Genomic DNA, 23,245 nt, shown 5'->3' with positions numbered 1-23,245 from the left:
ACCAGAAAAGGTGCAGTCCTGCTGGAATTGCCCACAGCACAGAGAGAGTCAGCGCACTGAAGTCAAGTCACAGACTACTGTGTTGTTGACTTTAAATTTCTCTTATTATAATAAACTTTCAGGACAGCCTAAGTACAAATATCATTTATGAACCCACATTCTATTTTTAATTATTTATTTTGGGATTCCAACCAACACTTTGTGGGACCATGTAAGCGAGAGGAAGTGTGAGAGATGACGGACAGCACTCACGGGCTCAACCGCGTCAAACTTCTTCCTGTCCTGCACCTGATGGATCTGATACACATACTCCACCGACGACTCATAGAAGTTCATTCTCTCTTTGTCTAGGAGTTCATCCGCCTAGAAGGGTTACAAAAACAAAAATAAACTTTTTCCCACTTGTTTCAGACATACATATTGTTGATGGTAAATCTTTGTGGTACTTCAGCTAACCTCTTGGAGCTGACTCTCTTTCTTCTTGGCGGAGAGATTCAGGTGTTTATCTACCTGAGAGTAATATTTTTCACTCTCCTTCTCAAACTTCTTCCTTCTCTCCTAAAGGACAGATATACAGTCATGATTCATTGAGATCACAGACTTATAAAATCAAAAATCAGCATAGTGATATAGGATTACAGTAGCCTTGTTCCAGACCATAGACCCCGCCCACTCTCTGAGTGGACTGCTCCTCTTGGTCTGGTGTCATAATGTGAGCCTATGGCTTTTCACGGTCGAAGAAAAACCTGTCAAATCAGAGTCGGAGGTGGGGGTGGTCTAACGACAAGCCAATCAGCGAATAGCTGCTAAAACAAGCTGTGCGATGAAGTCAGATGTAGGCGGATCCGTGGATCTCTTGTGATTGGTTTAGGGAAATTTGAATCCCCTCCCCCTCGTAATCGCGGACACTGCAGCTAATGTCAGACTGAAGCTCCACGCAGCTTGAGGCTGATTATCAGGCAAGGATTACAGACCATCCTCACAGATTATAGTGAAATTATGAATGAAGGATGGGTGACCTTGGATACAAACACACAAACACACAAAACCGTAGGCTCTCAAGCCAGATAATCTCTAAATGCTACAGTCTGTAACCATGCCTCGCAAAAGTTATCATTTCCATAAATGTATTTTATTATATATTTATTAATGGTGCATTAATATAGCGCCTTTATCCAAGGTGCTTCACAATGATTGTGCATTACATTCACACACACATTCATACACCGAGCGCGGAGAAAACCATGCAAGGCACCAACCTGCTCATAGGGAGCAATTAGGGGTTCAGTGTCTTGCTCAAGGACACTTCGACACTAACTCTGGGGGAGCCCGGGATCGAACTGGGAACCTTCCGGTTCCCAATCGGCCGCCCAATACCTTATATTGTAAAACGACTTTAAAAAATGTTTTATTCCATTTCTGCTAGGCAGCCAGCTAGATAGGCTTCAACTAATTTGATTTACAGTAGTAGTTATTTGCAGGATTGCAAATGCAAGACAAACGTATTTTCTTCATATTTTCAACACTATTGTTGCACACTGTTAGACGGACGCATTTGGAAATTGTGTGAGCCAACAGTCTGTCTCGAGAGACTATGTGGTTATTAACCAACTAGACAGTTCCTGAAGAAACTGTGTGCCTCACTATAAGCAAACACTGGATAAGGATAAGCAGATAAAAGAAACGAACTGGAATGTAGAGAGATTTATCTTAAAATATTTTAAATTGTATACATTTTGATACATAAAAGGAAACAGTCCATATCAACCACAGGACAGCCCACAATAATCAAGACCAGGTGCACACTGGGGTCATCTTCACCTCCTCAAACATTGTTTTTTGTCATTATTGGTTCTAAATATTGGTTTCTATATATTTTCAGTTAATTGCCCAGCCCTATTTTAAATATTACAGTAATAGAGCAAACAGTTTGTGTACCACTTCAGACAGACAGACAGACAATAACTCTTCTGGTCATGGCTCAGGTTACTGAGTGACACAGCTCCACAACATTATTCTGGAGCAGTTTCTGTTTCAAAAAACGCACACAATGCAAGACGAAGAAGAATGGCATTGATTTACATAGAGCACTTAGAAACACCACTTTATTCAACGCACACCGTTGACTGGCATGCATTTGCTTAGACCAGGGGTAGGCCACCTTGGTCCACGATTGGCACAGGAGAGGGTAATTACTGGCACTCTAGCATAAGTGTGAGAGAGGATTTTTCTTTATTTTTTTCCTTTAAAAAATGTTTTTGTCATGTCCCCTCGAATCTGTATGCTAATTACCTCCTTCACATGATCCTTCCTCCTATTCACAGTTAGTTTTGTGTACACCATGGAGCATATAGCCTATACATCACATGCCAGCTCACAATGATTACGATCCCCCTGCTGCAGTTCTGGCTCAGAGAACAAAGACAAAAAAGGCAAAGGAAGCTCAAATAGTCTACTCTGGGCATACCAGCCTAATGGAAAAATATGGTTTTGTTTGTGCTTTGTTTTACCGAAGATCAGATATCTTCAAGAGTTCCTGCAATAGTTATACAATCTCCAACTAAATAAAAACCTCATTGGATATGTAGTGTACCAACACTAGGGTTACAACAGCTATCAATGATTTCTTATCGATTATCCTATCAACAACTTTGATTAATCAAGATGAGATAACTTTTTATTATATATCAATATATCAATGAATCGACGGCACAAGATAACAGATGTTTTTGTAATCGACTAAATCAATCATTTTGATTAAGCACATAAGTACTATTTTATACTTGTTCAACAAAGCAGTGGTTCCCAAACTTTTTAGCTCGAGACCTAAAAGAGAATTTTTTTTTCACTACTTCTTAAAAGTATTTTTTCCCTCTACTATGGATTTATGGAAAATTGGTCCCACTATTTGGAAAACAGTGCAATAGAATATAAAATCCCTTGGTGGCTGTCACCTGAGCACTTGTTTGTGCACCGCAAGGTCCCCTTTTTCCTTACCAAAGGCCTTTAAATATTTCAGTGCAGCTAAAATCAAACATTTCCAGGCGGCTTAGGATCAGCTCCAAAATTGTTGTTCCAAAAATCATTATAACAGCATGTTGAGACTGGCCAGCAAGATTTCATTTCCCTCGGAAAGGTGCTTTAGGCTCCCCAATAAAAAAATAAATACATCTCATAGGTTCCGCCGCATTTGATTAAGCTGCTGAATCAGCAATAAAGTCCATGCCATGTGCAATAACTAAGTGCAATAAGACTGTATGTTTTGTGTACTGTATCGTATTATTTTATCTCATCTCACATAGTGAAGGCTGTATGTGTGGCCTATATGGTATAAGGTTGTCATTAAGAGAAGTGGTGTTATACAATTCTTTGGGGAGGTCTGGGTAGAGCTGCCACAAAAGAACAAAGGTAATTGTGAAACTCCACACATTTTGTTTGTAAACACAACAATGAATCCACTGCTATCCATTTTCTTTATATTGAAGAAGAGCAAACTTACAATAAACAAAAAATCAACTCACTTTTGTTACTGAAATCTGTTCTTTGCGGAACTTCTCCAGTGGCTTAATGAGCAGATCAAAAGAATTCTGAACCTGAAAAGGAATGGATTTAACAGTAGTTTGGATAATCTTCACCATTAATAAATAAAAAGTTGAAATGAGCTCAGCACAAAACCTGAAAACTAGGAAGAAAAAACACCAGTAGATGTCACTGTTTATCAACACATCTAACCCACTCACTGTCAGCTAGACCAATACATCAGTCCAGCTGATATATCAGTCATTATTTTACTTAATTCTGCAATCGATTTGTCTCAATTTTTAACCACTTTCAACCTGGCATCCCAATTTTCGGCATGTCATTATAGGTGAAACATTTCGAATGTTTCTAAGTTTTTCAAATGTATTACAACTGATTAAGCAGATTCTATTAGTATATTTACCCCTTTTTTCCCCAATTTAGTCGTTATGCCAATTGATTCCCCCCCCCACACATTTCTGTGTTGTCACTGCTGTTGTATCCTACTGACTCACCTGCCAGTGAGGAGCCCCCAGCAGGAGTACGTAGAGCCTGTCCTACCCAACACTCCCCGCTGACAGGTACCGCCCCAGCCCGTATGAGTATGTGCAATGATCAATATCACCTTCCCCGCCCGGCTTCCCTCCCCCAAACACAGACCAATTGTGTTTGCATAGACGCCTGACAAAGCCGGATGCACCACGGTGGTGCATCCACCATGTAGGCGGTGGTAACCCACAGCCTACATGGTGGTGGGCAGGGACTTTACCATTGCGCCAACTGAGCGCCGATTTTGCACAATTTGATCAAACGATCAAAACATTGTTGTTGGTGGGCTAGGATTCTCCAAAATCGGGATCGGCATCAGACCCAAAAATCGGTCGGGCTCTACTGTTAGGTATATGACAATAGCCACCTATAACTGGAAAACCCAGTCTAACAGGAATTACTTAACATCCTGAAGTTATTTTCTCTGGGTATGAGAGAGTGTTGCACCTCCTTCCTTGCTGATCTTCTGCTACATTTAAGGTTGCACCTCTTGTTGTTGCTGGCACACAGACTTTTCTTCTATGTGAGGTAATTACTGTAGCAATTGTCTCTGTTTGGCCGTTTGAGTTAGGAAGAGGCACTAGAGTGTGCTTAGACATGTCAATATCCTTGTATTGTGATATCATGGGAACAAAACACATGGTCAAGAGGATGTAGAGTGAACGAAGAGGATGTTGATAACCCACCAGCATCATCCTGTCATGCTCAATTTCCTGGAGCAGACCAGCAAACTCTTGAAAAGACTCAGCTAAAGGCAAAGAAACAATACAGTATATTATACACAGTACATACTGTGTGCAGTACATTGCATTAAAAACATATGTAAAAACAAAAACAAAATTAACATGCAAATATCATTAGACCTGAAGTAATTACACTGACTGTACAAATATAACATAATATAAAGAGACCACACATACTAATGACAATGTCATTATGAATTGCATTGTTGTGCATTACGATGGAAATAGCTCTGAAAATGAACACTGAAAGAATAGTGGAATGGGGCATAGGTGTGCAGTAAATGCAGCATGAGTGTATATGATACATTGTCAATGACATCATCTTACCAATGTTAATCTCATCATCTGTTAGGGAGTCACCAATAAAGTCAAACTTGAATACGCCCAGGGTCTCAGAGAACTTCTGTACTGCCACAGAATAACCTGTGGAAAAAGTAGGTTTGATTATGTCAAAGCTTCACATTCACTATAAGTGGAGGAAGATTGTATTATTATTATATATTATACTCCAGCCGATACATCAGTCTGGCAGAAATATCGGCCAATATGTGATTTTCTTTTACTACTAAGTTTACTACTCTAATCAGTATCTACAATTATGCAGATGGTGTGTCCTGATTTTTAACCACTTTCAACCTGGTGTCCCTATGTTACTATAGGCAAAAGAAAGAAGAATAGCCTATCTACAAGCTATGCATTGCGAGCTTGTAGATCGGCTACATTTGAAACATTTTGTGTAAGTGGTAAGTGTAAAGTTAAATGTTATTTATGTTTTCATATATTGAAGTTTATACTTATTTTTTTCTATCAAAAGGTTCAACTTTATTTATTTGTATTTATTTCATGCTAATAAGTCAAATGTTCTCAAATAGAAAGAAACACATTTTCAAATTGATATCATGTAGTTTTTTGTTTGTTTTTTAAACATTGGTAATCTGTTATCTAAAACCATACATTTGCTGTTGGTCTCCATTATGTGCCAGAATATTTTCATGATAAAAACTAAAGTGGTAGCACCAATTCTTGCATTTCCTGAATTCTAACTAACTAATTTGACTAACCTATCCAAACATTTCAAAACATACATTCAAAGCTATAGATATAGATCTGGGCTAAGGTAGCTAACCCTAATAATATCAGGTGTACAGTACACCATCAATCAGAGAGGCACAGTGATAACAAACAGAGTTCTGAGTGGGTATGGGGAACTAACAACAACAACCACAAACATAATGCATGTTGTGCAATGCAATGTTGCACATGCATCAGCATATTCATAATTACCTCAGAGGTTTTCACAGACGGGGAACCGGTTAGTAAATGAGATCATTTGTCTTTGAATAGGCTCCCACACTCCTAACAACAAACTTTTCTGTCCAGAGCAAAGACTGAATATTGGACAGTCTCCACTTTGCAGACAGACTATAATGACAGTTTCTGTTTTCAAGATAAAACGCTTGGCATTGTGTTTTGGGCTGCAAAATGTAATCTTGGTGGGCCATACAAAACAAACACTGTTCCACTCGTTGGTGTGACAAAGACCCGTACAGTAATGACATCATGTATGCCATCAGTGACACTGGTCAAAAATGTCAACAGGTGCAACGGGCTGGACATAATCTAACTTTTTAATTAGAAGCATAGTAGGTTCGAAGCCACAGTACAATGTCATTAAGAACTGCAACAATGCAGCAAGTTACATTAAACAAACATGCTACAGCATGATTTTATCGTTATGATAAATGTATGCCCGTATCATGTTCAGTTCAGACATCCATCTCTCACTGACTCACTCAAATGATGCTTCCCCAGATGCTAGTACAAAAACTTTTGAATGTGTGCCCACTATACCCAGTGGTGTAAAGTAACTAAGCATTTACTCAAGTACTGTACTTAAGAAAACTTTTGAGGAATGTTTACTTTACTGGAGTATTTCCCATTTGCAATACTTTTACTTGTACTCCACTACATCTCAGAGTCAAATATTGTACTTTTATTCCTCTACAATTATTTGACAGCTTTAGTTACTAGTAATTTAGCAGATTTAGATTATTATCACTAAACATACATTAACTACTTCAGCCCTATATATATATTTATTTATTGTTTCAGCCATTTGAAAATAGTGAGCATTGTGAGCATGTACATGTGCCATTTTCAAAATATTTGTACACATTTTGATCTTGTGAAATGGGACATTCTGCACAATGGAGTACTTTATACTTTTGGTTATTTAAGTACATTTTTATACCAATACTTTTGTACTTTTACTCAAGCACATTTTTCTTTTATCAAGGACTTGTACTTGTAACAGAGTATCACATTGCAGTATTGATATAATATAAAATATATGAATGCTTCTTCCACCACTGACAAAAACGTTTGCATTTGTGCCCACTAACCACATAATAGGCCTACAGAATGATCTCCAGATCCTCAAAATGGCCCAACCTTATTGTGTTGTGCAAACAATGCCCATAATAATAAGGCTACAGTAGGCTAGTATGACGGCTTAAGGCTAGCATCTACTAAAGAGAAGGGAGAAGATATTAATGCTTACCCTTTATTGCATTGATGACATTGTTGCCATCTTTAATGACATCTTTGAGGAATTTACTCGTTCTTTCCAATTCAACTTCATAACATTTGAGTCTCTCCCTGAAGCCGGGACTGTCCAGATAACAATCACTGAACTCGAGAGGCGGATGCCCCATTGTTGCTCTAACCAAGTTAATACAATGTTCAATTGTCTTATGTTTGGTCAATTTTGTTTATCGTTGCTGGTTATTATCATCATTATTCGTTTCTGGTCAGTTTGGACAGAGAGGCGACTTGACGTTAAAGCTGCAGTCCGCGTTTTCGCCTCACGTCCAGCGTTGCCATGTCCGCGTATTATAAGCGACTTTGGGCTTGTTTTTCTGTAATGTCGCTTGTAAATATTGTTAGTTGCGGGTAGCGGTTTTTTTTGGGAGGGGGGGGGCTTGTTTCTAAAGTGTACTTGCTTATTTAGGTTTGCTTCCAATTTTATGTTTTATTATTATTTAAACCAGTGGTTCTCAAATATTCTTTCATGAAAATGTTTTGTGCCAGGGAGCATTAATGTTTAAAAAATATTCCACATTTTATTGCAATAGTTATCGAAAATAGCAGATCTACAAGCTCACAATTGTGAGCTTGTAGATCGGCTATTTCAAATAGCCGATGCATATAGGTTTAGATTTGTCATAATAGGTTTTATTTGTCTGTCATTAAATGTATCGATGAATTGAATACACAGGCCCCAATGGAAACAAGCCATCATAGTGCTTTCTTGGGTTTAATCCATAGAGTTATATATATCTAGACTAGAGGGTTATATTACTGTTTATATATATAATATATTATCATATATTACTAGGGTTAATCATTTTAGCAGACCTTGTATAAAACTGTACTTCCTGTGCTTTTTTTTGGAAAACTGTTAATAAAGTATTCAATCAATCAAGTGCTCATGTGGCCTAATGGGCTTCTTTTGGGCTTATTTTCATAGACCTGGTTGCGTGTTTCTCTCACAAAACCTGGCAACACAGATCACGTTCTCAGAATAGCAGAAAGAAACCATGGGGTCCTTGGTATCCCGCTGCCTAGCAGCCCAGTCGTGTGCCCGCATGTGCCGTACAGCAAAGCCAAATCTCATAAACATTAAGCAAAGCATAAATGTGTTTCCATATGATTCCTGTACACGTAGTAATGTAAATACACTAGTGCGTTCGGAAATAAAGCACTGAGCGCACTTATTTTGTACTGCCAGTTTTTTCCTTGTTGGAAGTGGAACGCCGTATAATTAAGGAGTGCTGTCCGGTGTTGCCATATTTTGTGAGAGAAATAAGCAACCAGGTTTAGGAAAACAAGCCCAAAAGAAGCAGTTATGAGCACTTAAACCTAGATATATTGAAAATAGCCCATATACAAGCTCACAACGATTGTAGATGAGCTTGTAGATCTGCTATTTTCCAAAAAAATCTTGAATAGAATGTGGAATATTTGAAAGATTTTTGAAACATTCTAACAACACAAATCTGGTAGGCTACGATTGCTCCCTAGTGGCACAAAACATTTTCAGATGGGGGTTTAGCCGGGACAAATACATATTAATTGTACATATTGGGGGTCCTTGACATGAAAATATTACGAACCACTGGTTGAAATTATTTAAAAATTGTGAAGCAAGCCAAAATAAGCAACTACACTTTAGAGACAAGAAGACCAAATAAGCAACTACACTTTAGAAACGAGCCACAACCCACAACTACCAATATTTACAAGCAACTTCACAGAAAAATAAGCCCAAAGCCGCATATAATAAGCGGACATGGCAACACTGGAGAGCTGTCCGATATGGGGGGATATAGTGCGTTCCATTCCAAAACCTGTTCCCTTTTCATGAAACCTCGTTCTGTCATTTTGGACAGATTTCGCTAAATCAGCAGGACGGAAAAACCTGTTCAGACAAAAAAACACCACTCGTGATTCACTATACAATTATTAACACGTGATTCAGTCACAATGGAATACTTTAACACACAGCCCCTTTATTCCACATATTTAAAGTAGAGCTACAGATCAAACTGAACCGAGCGCATCCAGATTCCTCGGGACAGCCCTCTTCCCACACCCTTAAAGGGACAGAAAGTTCTGCAAAATCCATGTAAAATAAAGACAATCTTGTCCAGGGGAGTGACCATATTTTTCTTCTTTAATTAAAGTCTTTAATTTGTATTAAATAATGAAGGTAATTGGGATTATCGTGGCACTGCACAAAATTTATATGACCGTCTTGATCTGGGAATGGGATAGCACTGGCTGAGACATGATTTATGACAGTCATGGATGAACTTCAACGTAGTGTTTGCACTTTCTCCCTATTTGGCCCGTACATCTACATAAACGTTCAGATTTCAAATATAAAGTGCCTACCCCATGGCCACGGATGTTAAAATTATATACGGCATCTGAAGTACCTGTATCTTCCGTATTGTTCAATAAAAAACATTTAATCCGATCAGTGGCTATTTTCGTATTTTCAACCACGTGACCCTATCGGTTGCGAGGTGTATTGCACTCTGATACATCATAACTCTATGAGAAAATAGCCACCAATCAGATTAAAATGCTTTTTATTGAACAATACGGAAGATACGGGTACTTCTGAGGACCCGTACATGATTATAACATCCGTGGCCATGGGGTAAGCACTTTATATTTGAAATCTGAACGTTTATGTAGATGTACGGGTTAAAAATAAAGAAAGTGCAAACAAACACTATGTTGAAGTTCGACCGTCATGGATTGGATCAATGGCGAGATCTATGATGAATATAAAGCAGAGCTTTAATATTAATTACTGCGGAGTGCAGTGTGCGTGGAAGCGTGACGCGCATCATGGCCTTTGGACCTCAATTTGGACCAGAAAATAATGGAGGAATTTCGATAGGCACCTTCTCTCCTTCTTGACTTTGTCTAATATTTTTTTTCTCTAACTGAAAATGTAGTTACTGTACAAATTTGGTCGAATTAATACATTGTTATTATCAAAAAATTGACAACTATTTCATTGTTTAAATTGTGATTAGGCTATATAAACACAATCATATGTGATGTATAAACAGGAACATAAATATTTGCTCACGTCAGTGGTGTCTTAAATGCCCAGCATATAAAAAGAGACATTTTGTTTTGGCTTGTAGAAAAAATGCCAATTTTGCTTATGGGGCAACATAGTAATTTATTATTTATATTTATAATATTGTTATTATGCTTATGCTAAGGATTGTAGGCTAGCTAGCACTCTGGCTCTGACTGCAATTTGAGAAACCATTGCAATCTCTTTATTGGACTACAGATGGCCCCCTACACTACACCACATAGGCATAGGGCCATTGGTGCCCAGGCACATTTTCAGGCCATGACCCCTGCAAAATAATCATATTTTAACTGGGGACCCCCAAAATAATCATATTTGAACTGCGGACCCCCTGATAAGCACTTGGGATTGTAGGAGTTGAGGTATTAGGCTACATTTAATTTGACTTGGTTCCACAGATAAATATTGTGAAAATAGCCGATCTATAAGCTCCCCCCCAGGAAAAAAAGAAAAATCCAGGTCTAGACCCACAGGTTGAGAACCACTGCTCTATATAAGACTATGCCATATGGCCATTGCTATCCAGATGTCCCCCTTTATGACTAGACCATATGCAATTTCTATTAAGATCCTGCTACACTTCACTACTAGACCATAACAGGGACATTGCTGTCTTTGAGCACTACCACCCACCACCATCCACCGCACACACTTACCTGACAGAATTCACTCACATAATGTCAGCATTAATGTACTAAAAATGTTCACCTATTTTCCAGACAGAGCCTTCAGTCAGGCTTAAAACGGAATCAATTTAACAGAGCATAGGCTGGTAACATTTAGATTTGACCAGTGACCCTCTGAATGATCAAGAGGACATTCTGTTCAGACTTTCTCCCAGAATAACACCACCAGAGTTTTCATACCGTACCACTGAAAACTGATAGTTTTTTAACCACTTAAACCCCATATGGTTAACCAGAGTCCCTCAAGGTCCCTCAAGGCTCTATACTAGTGTCCTTTCAGTTTTCTGTTATTGTGGGGAAGGCTTTCACTGAAAATAGCAGATCGACAAGCCAGTGAAAGCCTTCCTCCCAATAAGGATGCTGGGGTTTAAGTAGTTAAGTGTTCTATACTGAGCTAGGGTAGGTGGTTCTATAAAGGAACATCTTGTTCAAAGGATATGCCTTTGCTTTTTGGGGTGGCAGTGGCTCAGGGGTAGAGTGAACTGGAAAACCGCAAGGTTCCCAGTTTGATCCCGGGCTGGGGCGCTCCCCTAGAGTTAGTGTCGAAGTGTCCTTGAGCAAGACGCTGAACCCCTAATTGCTCCCGATGAGCCTTGCAAGGCCTTGCATGAGCCTTGCATGGTTTCCTCCGCCATCGTGTATGAATGAGTGTGTGAATGGGTTAATGGCACAATCAATGTAAAGCGCTTCGGATAGAAGCACCATAAGTGCACCATTTACCATTTATGTGCCACACTAATGCAGCCAATAGTCCTACATTTAATCCATGGTCTATTTAATTCAAATAAGTGAAATCCGACTGATAAAAACATGGAAAACAATTGTAATATGTTTACACCAATGACAGTCAACTTCACAGTCAGGTGGGGTAGATCAGTGCATGGTTGTCAACCTATGGGTCAAGACCCCCAGTGGGGTCCCCAAATGATTTTGGGGGGTCCCCAGATGATTAGCTTTAATGTGCAACATTGTTTTCTCCCTCAACAGAAAACAAACCAACATACAGTACAAGGGTGAACGGGCTTAGTGACGTCACTTAACTGACTCTGCCCACTTTCTACGCCATTTTGCAGTCTGACGCGCAGCAACGTCAGACTGTAGTTCTATGCTTCTTGTCTAGCAAGCAGCAAGTACTCATGACAGTGGTGTGTTGACTGTGCACATTATCTTCCATCTCTCTTCTAAGTTCTATCTCGAACTTGTCGCTCTAATTTAGTAATGGGACGACAGTGCTGCGTTGTCGGATGCAATAGAGTTAAAATGTACACATTTCCAACTTGGAAAACTACTGAGATCAGATGTCGGAGATATCAAATAAATGTCGTATGGCTTGGGTGTCAGCTGACGAAATAACATAACCTTCAACAACATTCCCAAACACATATAAGCTCTCTTGTGCTCAAACGAGCATGACAGCACACAATCAAAATAAAAACATCTGTTGTGTCGATCAGACGGAGTCTCGCTACTGGCTAGGCTAGCAGTTTACATGGGAAGTTGCGGCCGTAGTAGTTAAAAATGTTTTCATTTCTATCGAATATCGTAAATACAAGGAGATTGAGCTAACAGTTAAGTTTTGTTTCTATGTCTTCAGTCTTAGAAAAGTTATCTATAGTGGCTCACTGTGGCTGAGTATAACAGAGATCTTGTCTGTCTGTCTGTCAGACGGACCTCAGGATAGAGATAACACTTGCAGAAAGGTTGTTATTTTGAAAGAGAAATGTCCCGCAATATGAATACATTTTGATATGTTTTATTTTGATGGTAACTGTTGTATAATCGGCAATCGCAATATTACACTCGAGGGTGGTGTGCTTTATCATATTGACACTTCCTTATTTATAACTTAAACCGGAACTACATCATTCTGGTCTCCGCCCTGTGCCCGTTCCCTATACAGGATATCTGCACAAGTGAAAATTTAAGGACTTTTAAGACCTTTTTAACACCTCTGAATTATTTTTTCATTGCGTCAGTAATCAACAAACAACAAAGTATTGCCTCCACTCCGATTCCAACTGCTTGTCAGGGTGGGGGGTCCACAGTTCAAATATTATTATTTTGGGGGGTCGCGGCCTGAAAAGGTTAGGTGTGACCTAACAGTAGGCTACTAACTGTAACAGGTTTTTTGACAGATTAGCCAGCAGGGAGCATCCAGGGAGAATCACCTGTTAAAACACTGTTTACATTAGTGGCAGACCCATAGAGAGAGAGAGTTCTGTCACGCTTTGATCTTGCCGCAAAGCGGGCTGCTATGGGCTGTAGTTCCAAACATTGGAACTTCCTTGTTGAGATAGACAGAGCATTTCCGCATTCCATTCTTACAATGCTAGTGTCGTCACTCTCATACAAGATCACGCTGATTAGTGGCTGACATTGATCAGCTTCAGCATGCAACATACATATGTCACAACAATCTTTCTCTTTGTCTCATCTCCCCCCCTTCCTATTTTATTTTATTTCTAAATTGTTTCAGTCATAATATCTATCTTATCACTAATTGGAATATGGGTTCATTTAGATATGAAGACTCACCTCTTCAGACGCCACCTTAGCCCGTAGCACTTGCTGTAGCACTTGCCCTAGCCTTGACGACCTGCAGGCTTATGCAAAGGCTAAAACGTAATTTAGATTTAGACAGATGCCAGGTTCATTTGTAGACCTGGCATCCTATAGTGTGTATAGTTTCAATGTACAGATTTTTATATTATACTGATGATAGGTTCTTGGTTTACCTATGATCCTAGATTAGAATTTCTATGCATTTGATGTAATTACCTCGTGTTTACCTTGCTTACTGTAAATCGCGTCTGCTAAATACCTAAATTGTAAATTGTAAGTACAAACATGTGAAGTAGGCTACACTGGTGATGAAGAGGAGCATGGATGCTTTTTACTGGAAAAATGAGCATTTAAGAAAAGAACAAGAGCAAGGTAGCAGAATTTGTGAAAGCTGAAAATCATATTCTGGATGCAGAGGCTGGAAAGAGCAGCTGGGGAGCACGGACAACTGATTACCATGTCAAATTAAATTTGAGCATTTGTATAATAAACTCCTGTCCTCTTATCTTTAAGATTTTCCCAACCAGCATTTATATAGGACGTTCTTTGTTGTTGTTTTCTTGTACATTTTACTCCATATTGCGTCAAAATCATCCTCCACTTCCCTTCTAGAACACAGCACAATAGGCAATGGGTGAAAGACGTATCTCCCCACACAGATTCCTTGGTTTGGGTCGAGACGTTTGATCTGAAAAGACGTTTGTTTGTTCCCTGTAAATGGAGCTATTGTATGCAAATGTTTGACACAAAAGCATATGACTTCTTCAGTGCAGGGCAGTGGCTAGTGTGAGGAGAAATTAGCAATGCAAAGTCATGGTCTAATGCTTTCTTTACCAGTCACTAATGAAAAAAACCTGCTAATGTCAACATAATATTTCTGGGCATGCTTTTCTTTAACTACATCTGAAGGTAAATTTGTTTCATTTGTTGATTTTACAACCAGAACATCAAGCTAAAGAAATTATAGTTTATTTTCTATGTTCCAAAATTGTTGTGTTATGTATGCACTACTAATGGTCTGCTACTGTCAGTTAACTTGAATCAACATTCTTTAGCAAGTCTCTTATTTCTGTAACATGTTTAGACATTTTCTTAATTTTATAGCTCCTGTGATAGCCTATATATAAAAATGTGTTGCCAATATTGCAAATAGACCACAAAATTAACGTGATATACACATTGTTTGCCTTTTTAGTTTTCATTTAGTCCAATATTTCTTCCATATTTCTTCCGTTGATACAGTATGTTTAAATTCCTGTGTGTACTGCATTATCCTGATGAAAAGGACGGTCTGTGCTATGCTATAGCCTACATTGTCTAGTTCAAGCTGTAGAAGAAGTGTGCTTATCTAGTGCATTCAGAACCATCTCACATTCTCAATGACATTGGCCAAACAATGGAGATAAATTATAGAAGAGACTACAAAGGTTGCTGCTGATGTCAAAATTAATTTCATGCTCTCATCCTGCTACTGGTGAAAGCAGGTCACATGACGCATTATGCCAGATCATAGTCTGGCATTCTTAAGTGGCCCGCCAACCCCAGAGGGCACAGAGAGTTTTGCTTCTCCTCTGGATTCATATCCATGCTAAACCAGTGGGCAAACGTTGACCTCCACCCTGGGTGCCTCCTATGCCTCTTACACCACCCGCTGAGCCTGGTAACAACTCCAACTACATTTCTAGCGGAATGGCAAGCCATGTTTGGGACCAAGGGAAATGATGACTAGCACAAAGGAGTTCAAACTTTTTGGAAAATTATTTCCCACAAGCTATAAATTGATTCTGACTGGGAAATCTTCAGCTCATATTGGGTTTGATGTAAAGGTGCATCTTCCCTATAGGCAAGGAACATATCATTGCAAAGTGATAATTAGATAATATCATGTTGATTTTAAATGCAAAATATGTTCAACACAATGTGACCAGTTGTTATGTCTTTGTCTTTCAGACCCAGAACCGAAGATGAACTGGGCATCGTTTTATGCAGTCATAAGTGGTGTAAACAGACACTCTACGGGCATAGGTCGCATCTGGCTTTCTGTCCTCTTCATTTTCCGTATCCTGGTTCTTGTGGTTGCGGCAGAGAGCGTGTGGGGCGATGAGAAGTCTGGCTTCACCTGCAACACCCAGCAGCCTGGCTGCAACAGCGTCTGCTATGACCACTTCTTCCCAATCTCCCACATCCGCCTGTGGGCACTCCAGCTGATCTTGGTGTCTACGCCAGCCCTGCTGGTGGCGATGCATGTGGCCCACCGCCGCCACATTGAAAAGAAGCTCCACAAACTGTCTGGACGCGCCAGTCCTAAAGAGCTGGAGCAGATTAAGACTCAGAAGATGAAAATCACAGGTGCTCTCTGGTGGACGTACGTCATCAGCCTGTTCTTTCGCATCATCTTTGAAGTTACCTTCATGTATCTGTTTTATATGATCTACCCTGGCTACAAGATGATCCGGCTGGTGAAGTGTGACTCGTACCCTTGCCCGAACACGGTGGACTGCTTCGTATCGAGGCCTACAGAGAAGACCGTCTTCACAGTGTTCATGCTGGCCGTTTCAGGTGTTTGTATTGTGCTCAATATTGCAGAAGTGGTCTTCTTGGTTGGGAAGGCTTGGGGCAGGCACATGCAAAATGCTGGAGATAAAACCATGGGGGCTTGGATCTCCAAAAAACTCTGCTCTTACTAACAAACATGCGACTCAGTAGGCTACTGGCACTAAAGGACATGAAAGTGCCACCTAAGAGTAATGGAATTACTGTACATCCATACAGGTAACTTTATCTTGGGGGAAATGTATTTTACGTATAATATAAAAAGTATTGCCATTGAATAACCACTTGATAAATTGAACATTCATATGATCAGCACTCAAAAATAGAAAGTGAGATCACGGGATTCAACTTAATATTGAACTGGCTACAGTATTTCCTTTTTTTAAATAAACTACACATTTGTTAGTGTGCATGATGTGAATGGTGGCACAATTATACGGTACATCTGTAAATTAAGTGACCACACTTCAGATATAGGTTTGTGTGTTATTTTGGTGTAGTGTACATGCATCAATCAGTTCTGGCGGCAGTGGCTCAGGAGGTAGAGCGACTGCTTGGGTTCCCGGGTTCGATCCCGGGCTCCTACTGACTTAGTGTCAAAAGTGTGCTTGAGCAAAAAATGAACCCCAACTGCTGCTGTTCAATAGTTGCCCACTGTTCCTAATAGTTAGGATGGTTTCAATGCAGAGGACCGGGTATAAGCCCGATACCCCAACAACAACGAAAGGGGACACATTTATATTTTCATTTATTATAATTTTTTAGCACTTATCATATTATACATAATTGTATTATATTTCATATTTGAAAAGTGTTAGTGCTTGGTCTTTAAAATAGTTATTTATCATTACCATGTCTGAAGCTACATCTAAGCCCAGCACAAGGCTCACTATTGTTTCTGATAAGCAGCATTGTAAGTATTAATTATGACAGTTTAACATAATATGTTAAATAAACTGTCATAATTAAAAATGTCTTACAATAATATTATTATTGAGCTGTATTTGGTTCTCTTTACATGCAATTAGTTATTTATGAACATAATACAAGGCCAAATCTACAGAACATGTTTTAATTCAATGTTGAGAATATTGTAACTTGAACAGTTAATATTTATATTATTAATGCTTACAGTATATCAATCATGACATTAAATGTCTTGCATTTGCCTTAAACCGCAAACAAGTTGAATGTAACCTATTTGCTAACCCCATTTGAATGAAACATTCCTAGCTATTTGTTAAGCATTATATTATTCTGCTTCATAGAGAACATTTTACATTTTGAACCAATGTTTAAAAAATTACATTGATGTCTGCTTTCAAACCCAAGTTAAAGAAGCAATAGCCTGCCACAGAAAAATATCATCGGGACTTCTCAGACAGCATCTTTTTCACAACTTAAAGTCATTTTTTAAGAAGGCCGGTCTAGTTGGGTTAATTGTCCTCACACTGTTAAGAAGGTTAAGAAGGTTTTAAACATTCAGGAGGAAAGTTCCCAAAAAATCTATCTTTGGAGTCCATTACATACATACATACAATAAATTACAGGTAAAGTGAATTAATATTTGATTTTCTATTATACTACTACTGTACCTAAAGTATTCTGACTGTCTGTGTGAAAGAAAGTACATTGGAGAACAGTGTATTTTTTTTACTAGTTGTTGGCAGTGTCATATCATAAAAATAGAAATATATCACCACAATGTTCCACTAAACTAAACCAGATGAAGCCTAAATGTCCATCTGGGTGTTTTTTTTTTCAGTGGTATTGTGCAATAGAGACACATAAGAGATCCTGTGACATATTGCCACCTGTAAAAAATACTCAAACAGTCTAACCAATTAAGTTCTCTAGAGGTTATCAATAGCCTGGTCATGTGAGGGGGTTACTGTGTCAGTGAGGTTGATTCAGGTTGGACAGCTGCCGAGGCCAAGCGTGAGGGCACTTCTCCTTTTCTGGCACATAGGTGGTCGTTTGGTAATTTAGGCAACTGTTTGGATGTAACTGCGAGCTCAGAGTCAGTAAGGATTAAGGAAGAGGCTGACTTTATTCTGATCAAAGAAATCCTTTTTGAATTACAATGTCATTGCTTGGTGTCAAACTCCCAAAGTGGAGTTGGCACCACGTACCACTGTTTGAAGTATAGTACTTATTCACCACCTCATAAGTCATACAACTACAGCTTGGAGTGTCTACAATTTCTCTTTTTTTTCTGTACGTGCTGTACTTTACAGGATGCCTTACTTGAAAGACTAGCAATATTAAAATTAATTATGATTATATGCGATTATCCGTCTGTCATTGTTGTTTTTTTTTTTGGTCTGGCAATGTGTATTGTGATTCTCTAAATGAAGAATTTAGACAATTGATTTCCCTAGGTTGTCAAGTGTTAAAGTGCGAAAATTTCATTTTTGTTCACCCTGTTGCAAGCATATCATCTGTTGACAATATAACCACCATTCCAGTCAGTCTATCAATAGTCACTCAAGAGTACATGCCAAATAATCCCCACCATATCGTTAACCGGATAGTCAAAGGCCATCTCACCAAACCCCACAACACCATGACAGCATAGCCACTCCCTGAATTATATTTAGAGCTACATGTAGGACATGAAAGACTATCCCTCATCCTTATTGGACCACTGGGCTGCCTGTCAAATGTGAAGACACGCCACTTTAGCACACTTTATAGTACTCTACAGGAGTCAATGTTTTCCTCCATCCTCACTGGTACACTGGCAGGGGTACACACATGGGTTCTAGTTGTGCTATCTCATAGAGTAGCCAGTCATTGGGGTCAGAGTAAGGGACCTCAACTAGTTGAAAGTTAAAGCCAGTAGTTGTGATTATTTGATTAAACTTTAGCACTACTATCATCACCAATCCAGAAGGGAAAGATATCAGAGTGGACAGGAGAGCTCCACTTCTTGGAGATGAACTTTGTCAGGTAGGTCTAATTTGGTGCTAAAATTAAAGATACGTTGAGTGCTATGCTACTTAAATATTCCATATAAAATAGGTCTTGTAATTTAGTAAGCTGCATACAGTACCTGTACAGTAAGTCTGTTTAATTTCAAAAGTGAAATCACCCATCATCTTCAAATGCCATTCAGTAGTGTGAGCAGAAAGACTCCTTAAAGTCTATGGTTGTATTCTTCAAAAGGGCATCCAAATCCAGACTATAATGGCTGTCAGCTTGGGAATCAAATCCCTATGACTACAAGTCAAGTCATGTCAAGTTTATTTATAGAGCACTTTTAAAAAAATGTACCAACAAGCATTATAGGGGGCAAGAATAAAAAACAAATAACCGTATGAACATACTGTACAACACATGCACCATCAGAATTATGAAAAGATAGGCTTCCTATTGTGTCCAGCAATTCCTTAGATATGAACTAGAAACCTAATTCTAGGAGGAGAACTTGTTGGGTGCTTCTGCATCTCAAGACCTACAGTATGGTACGGTGCATTATCACTCACAGATCAGTCAAAAAGCAACCAGGTTATAATTACTAATCAGAACTTAAGGTATGAAAGGCCTTTCTTACAACAGTTAGTGACTGCATAAAAAAATAAGAATACATTTCTAAATCCTGATTTGCCTTGCTGGTTGTGGAGTGTCTTTTGACCAATGTTCAACAGATAACTTTTCAACATACTGTGCAGACCTAGTCAAGCATGAAAATGTCTGTATGCGAAATTAATCTGTATGGTGTGACTGGACCTTTCACTTACTAAGTGCAAGGTAATAAACACTGCAAAACCGTGAGTGTTCATTTATCTTGGAGTGTAATGGAAGGATTCAGAGTTAAAATAACATCCATGGATTTTGCTGTGTAGCCTACTGTCTGTGGCAGAGTGTAAAATATCCCCAGCTTTTCCACTCACATTACTTTTCAGTACAATATTGGCACTATTTTTGGTCAAGAAGTTGTTTTTTTATACCTCAAATATATATATTCTTTTTCTTTCTTCTTACAGGTGTCTGTCCCGATATTCTCAAAAAGATTGACATTACAGTACACGTGTGAGCCACTATGGGTGATTGGGGCTTGTTGGAGAAGTTGCTGGACAGGGTCCAGACGCACTCTACTGTTGTGGGTAAAGTGTGGCTGACGGTGCTCTTCATCTTTCGCATTATGGTGCTAGGGGCCGCTGCTGAGAAAGTGTGGGGAGACGAACAGTCGGGCTTTACGTGCGACACCAAGCAGCCTGGTTGTCAGAACGTGTGCTATGACAGGACCTTCCCCATCTCCCACACCCGCTTCTGGGTACTGCAGATTATCTTCGTCTCCACTCCTACGCTCATCTACCTCGGACACATCCTTCATCTGGTGCGAATGGAGGAGAAGGCCAAAGAGAAAGAGAAGGCGCTTGAGAAGCAGCACATGCTGTCTACAAGCAAAGCTAAGAAGCCAGTTAAGGATGACACGGGTCATGTTATACTTAAAGGGGCTCTGCTACGAACCTACGTGTTCAATATCATTTTCAAGACCCTGTTGGAGGTGGGCTTCATTGTAGCTCAATACTTACTGTATGGGTTTCAGCTGAAACCGTTGTATACCTGTGACCGCTTCCCTTGCCCTAACGTGGTCAACTGCTACATCTCTCGGCCTACAGAGAAAACCATCTTCATCATTTTCATGCTGGTGGTGGCCTGCCTCTCTCTACTGCTCAACCTGATAGAGATGTACCACCTGGGTTTCACCAAGTGTCGCCAGGGCCTCCGCTACAGACGGTCACATGCCACAAGGGAGATTTCAAAGGCAGCGAGTGAGCCGGTCATGCCTTTTGTACCGAGCTACAACTATTTTTCCGGTCACCCTGCAGTCGCCGACACCTTCCCTGCGGACGCCAAGTACAGCATGCCAGAGCCAAATTCCGCATACAGTCCCTACAACAGCAAAGTGGCTTACAAGCAGAACAGAGACAACCTGGCAGTTGAGAGGAAATGTAAACCAGAGGGAGAGGATAAAAGGGAGAGGAAAAGATCTAGTCCGGTCTTTGATGGGCCCTTTGAGAACCAGCGCCGAAACAGTGAATCAAGCAAGCACAGCAATAATAAAAGCAGGCTGGATGATCTGAAGGTCTAGGTAGATTCCAGGAGTTTTTTGTTTTGTTTTCCATCAATACACATCAATGGCTATGCTGTCTGATGCTTGCATTGTTTTTGTTTACAACCTATTTACTTGAAATGAAAAAAAGAAATCATAGATCAGTCATTTCCTTCATCATTAACTGAAATGGCATTGTTTCTGTAGATTTATTTTTATTTTTACATATTTTACACAATCTGTGCAATAGTGTGAGGATGTAAAAATGTGGATACAAACATTGTAAAAGTAACAAGGCAAAGTATTGCAGGGCAATCCATAGTCCCCCGCCAGATGAAGCGGTGTTTATGATTGGGCTATTAGGTCACAGTGAACTATTTTGGTACGAGACGCACTGCCTTCCCTAGACGTAACCATATACTGTACCAAGTCTGCTCATCCTAGGCTGCATGGTATAGCTATAGAAGATACAGTATGCTCCAGACAAGATCTCAAGATCTCAGATGGACAGAGGGACAGACAGGACAGAGACAATCGTCCTGCCACCTTCCCCCAGGAGGTCCAACTGGGGACTCAACATGAATGACTCAGGGAATACATTGTGCAGACAAGACATAAAACACTACTCTGAGTGCAAACAACTCTGCAAAAATGCAGCTGGCATTGCATTTTTAGATCCACAACTTAATCACATCATTAGTATTGTAAATCCAAGCTTAATCAAGATAGCTGGATACACACACCAGCAGTAATTCTCATAAATAGTAAGTGAGATATGGTGATTATAAGCTACTAAAGGAGACAGTGTTGATGGCTGACACTTCATGAAGTCAGTTAACTTAACCAGCCCTATTTTCAAAATGTGTAGAACATTTTTAGACACTTAAACTTTTTCTTTCTCTTTTACTTTCTCGAAAACATCTACAATCTCACAATGCCTTGCAGCACGAGCTATTGTGAGCCTGTAGATCTTTGAATAATTGTGAAGATTTTTTGAACATTTGTGGCTTTAATGACATGCAAAAAATAGAGTGGCGAACAAGCCAAACTAATCTTACATTGAATGCCACATATACAATTTTCATGTTTCTTTTTCCCCCATTTGATTTCTTCAGTTAACAATAACGTGCTTAATGTTGTAGTTGTTTTCCCCTTCAGTTATTAGTATATTTCTTCAATGAATATGAAAAACAGGGAATTGCATGCAAAATAGTGGCCTCTCACTGGCAGACAGTGCTCCTATGATTCAATAATGCAAATCTGCTGAGTGGACCCATTCCAGAGAATGGGTCTGTTAACCACTTAAACCCTCTAGACATAATTATTAGTAAAATGGATCTGAGTTGCAACTGTACTTGGTATGCTCTTATTTCACTCAACACCAAATCTCTTTAGCAAAAATAGCCAATCCACAAGCTCACAATGCGTTGCAACACGTTGTGAGCTTGCAGATTTGCTATTTCTGGCGAAGGTTCCCCCCAGAATAGGGATGCTGGGGTTCAAGTGGTTAAAATGCTGCTGGTGAGGATTTATACCTACTTCATCAAGAGGAGGCCTTATGATGAGATAACCTTTTAATGTGATAAAATAAAATGTATTAATACAAACAAAGCTTATTGTTCTAATCATTCAAACTGGGTCTGGGTCTGCTTCCTTAACACATTGTTGATCATATAAATATTTTAAAAACTGACTGAACTGTTCTGTGTTAAATGAATGAGTTGTCCAAACAACAAACAATATCCAGTCAAGGATTTGTACAATGTCTTATATTGTGCCACTACTTTTTAGACACTGCTACTGTTTAGCTACAGGCAATGGTGTGTTGTGTGAATGGGGGGCATTTCCACGACACATGCCATGTACATCTCCAATGGTGTGAGAAGTA

At 39.4% G+C, this 23,245-nt stretch overlaps 3 protein-coding genes across 4 annotated transcripts in view; 2 read left to right on the top strand and 1 right to left on the bottom strand.

Annotated features, from left to right (window-relative positions):
* Window positions 1-7,665, bottom strand: part of ophn1 (oligophrenin 1) — a 34,081-nt gene extending 26,416 nt beyond the window's left edge. The window contains exons 1-6 of the mRNA XM_084074969.1: window positions 7,372-7,665; window positions 5,139-5,234; window positions 4,755-4,816; window positions 3,522-3,593; window positions 457-558; window positions 253-363 (exon numbers count right to left, since the gene is read on the bottom strand). Of these exons, the coding sequence (XP_083931095.1) occupies window positions 253-363; window positions 457-558; window positions 3,522-3,593; window positions 4,755-4,816; window positions 5,139-5,234; window positions 7,372-7,525 (597 nt within the window). The 5' untranslated portion in view covers window positions 7,526-7,665. The remainder of the gene's footprint in view (window positions 1-252; window positions 364-456; window positions 559-3,521; window positions 3,594-4,754; window positions 4,817-5,138; window positions 5,235-7,371) is intronic.
* A 6,870-nt stretch (window positions 7,666-14,535) lies between these two features.
* On the top strand, window positions 14,536-17,287 carry gjb1a (gap junction protein beta 1a; the record flags this gene model as incomplete). Of its 2 annotated transcripts, none has more annotated exons than XM_084073830.1 (2): window positions 14,536-14,651; window positions 15,693-17,287. In XM_084073830.1, the coding sequence occupies one exon, from the start codon at window positions 15,707-15,709 to the stop codon at window positions 16,427-16,429; it is 723 nt and encodes a 240-aa protein (XP_083929956.1). In that variant the 3' UTR covers window positions 16,430-17,287. The 2 variants fall into 2 exon arrangements, with proteins under 2 accessions (XP_083929956.1, XP_083929955.1); XM_084073829.1 differs by lacking the exon at window positions 14,536-14,651 and adding an exon at window positions 15,375-15,402.
* Window positions 17,288-20,340: 3,053 nt separating this feature from the next.
* gja2 (gap junction protein, alpha 2) lies at window positions 20,341-21,989 on the top strand (the record flags this gene model as incomplete). The annotated part of the gene is made up of 1 exon (XM_084073826.1): window positions 20,341-21,989. The coding sequence occupies one exon, from the start codon at window positions 20,341-20,343 to the stop codon at window positions 21,394-21,396; it is 1,056 nt and encodes a 351-aa protein (XP_083929952.1). The 3' UTR covers window positions 21,397-21,989.
* Between the last annotated feature and the right edge of the window lie 1,256 nt (window positions 21,990-23,245).

The sequence above is a fragment of the Gymnoscopelus microlampas genome (genome assembly GCF_963454915.1).
Source record: "Gymnoscopelus microlampas genome assembly, chromosome: 12".
NCBI lineage: Eukaryota > Metazoa > Chordata > Actinopteri > Myctophiformes > Myctophidae > Gymnoscopelus > Gymnoscopelus microlampas.
This window is presented reverse-complemented; position numbering and strand designations above follow the sequence as displayed.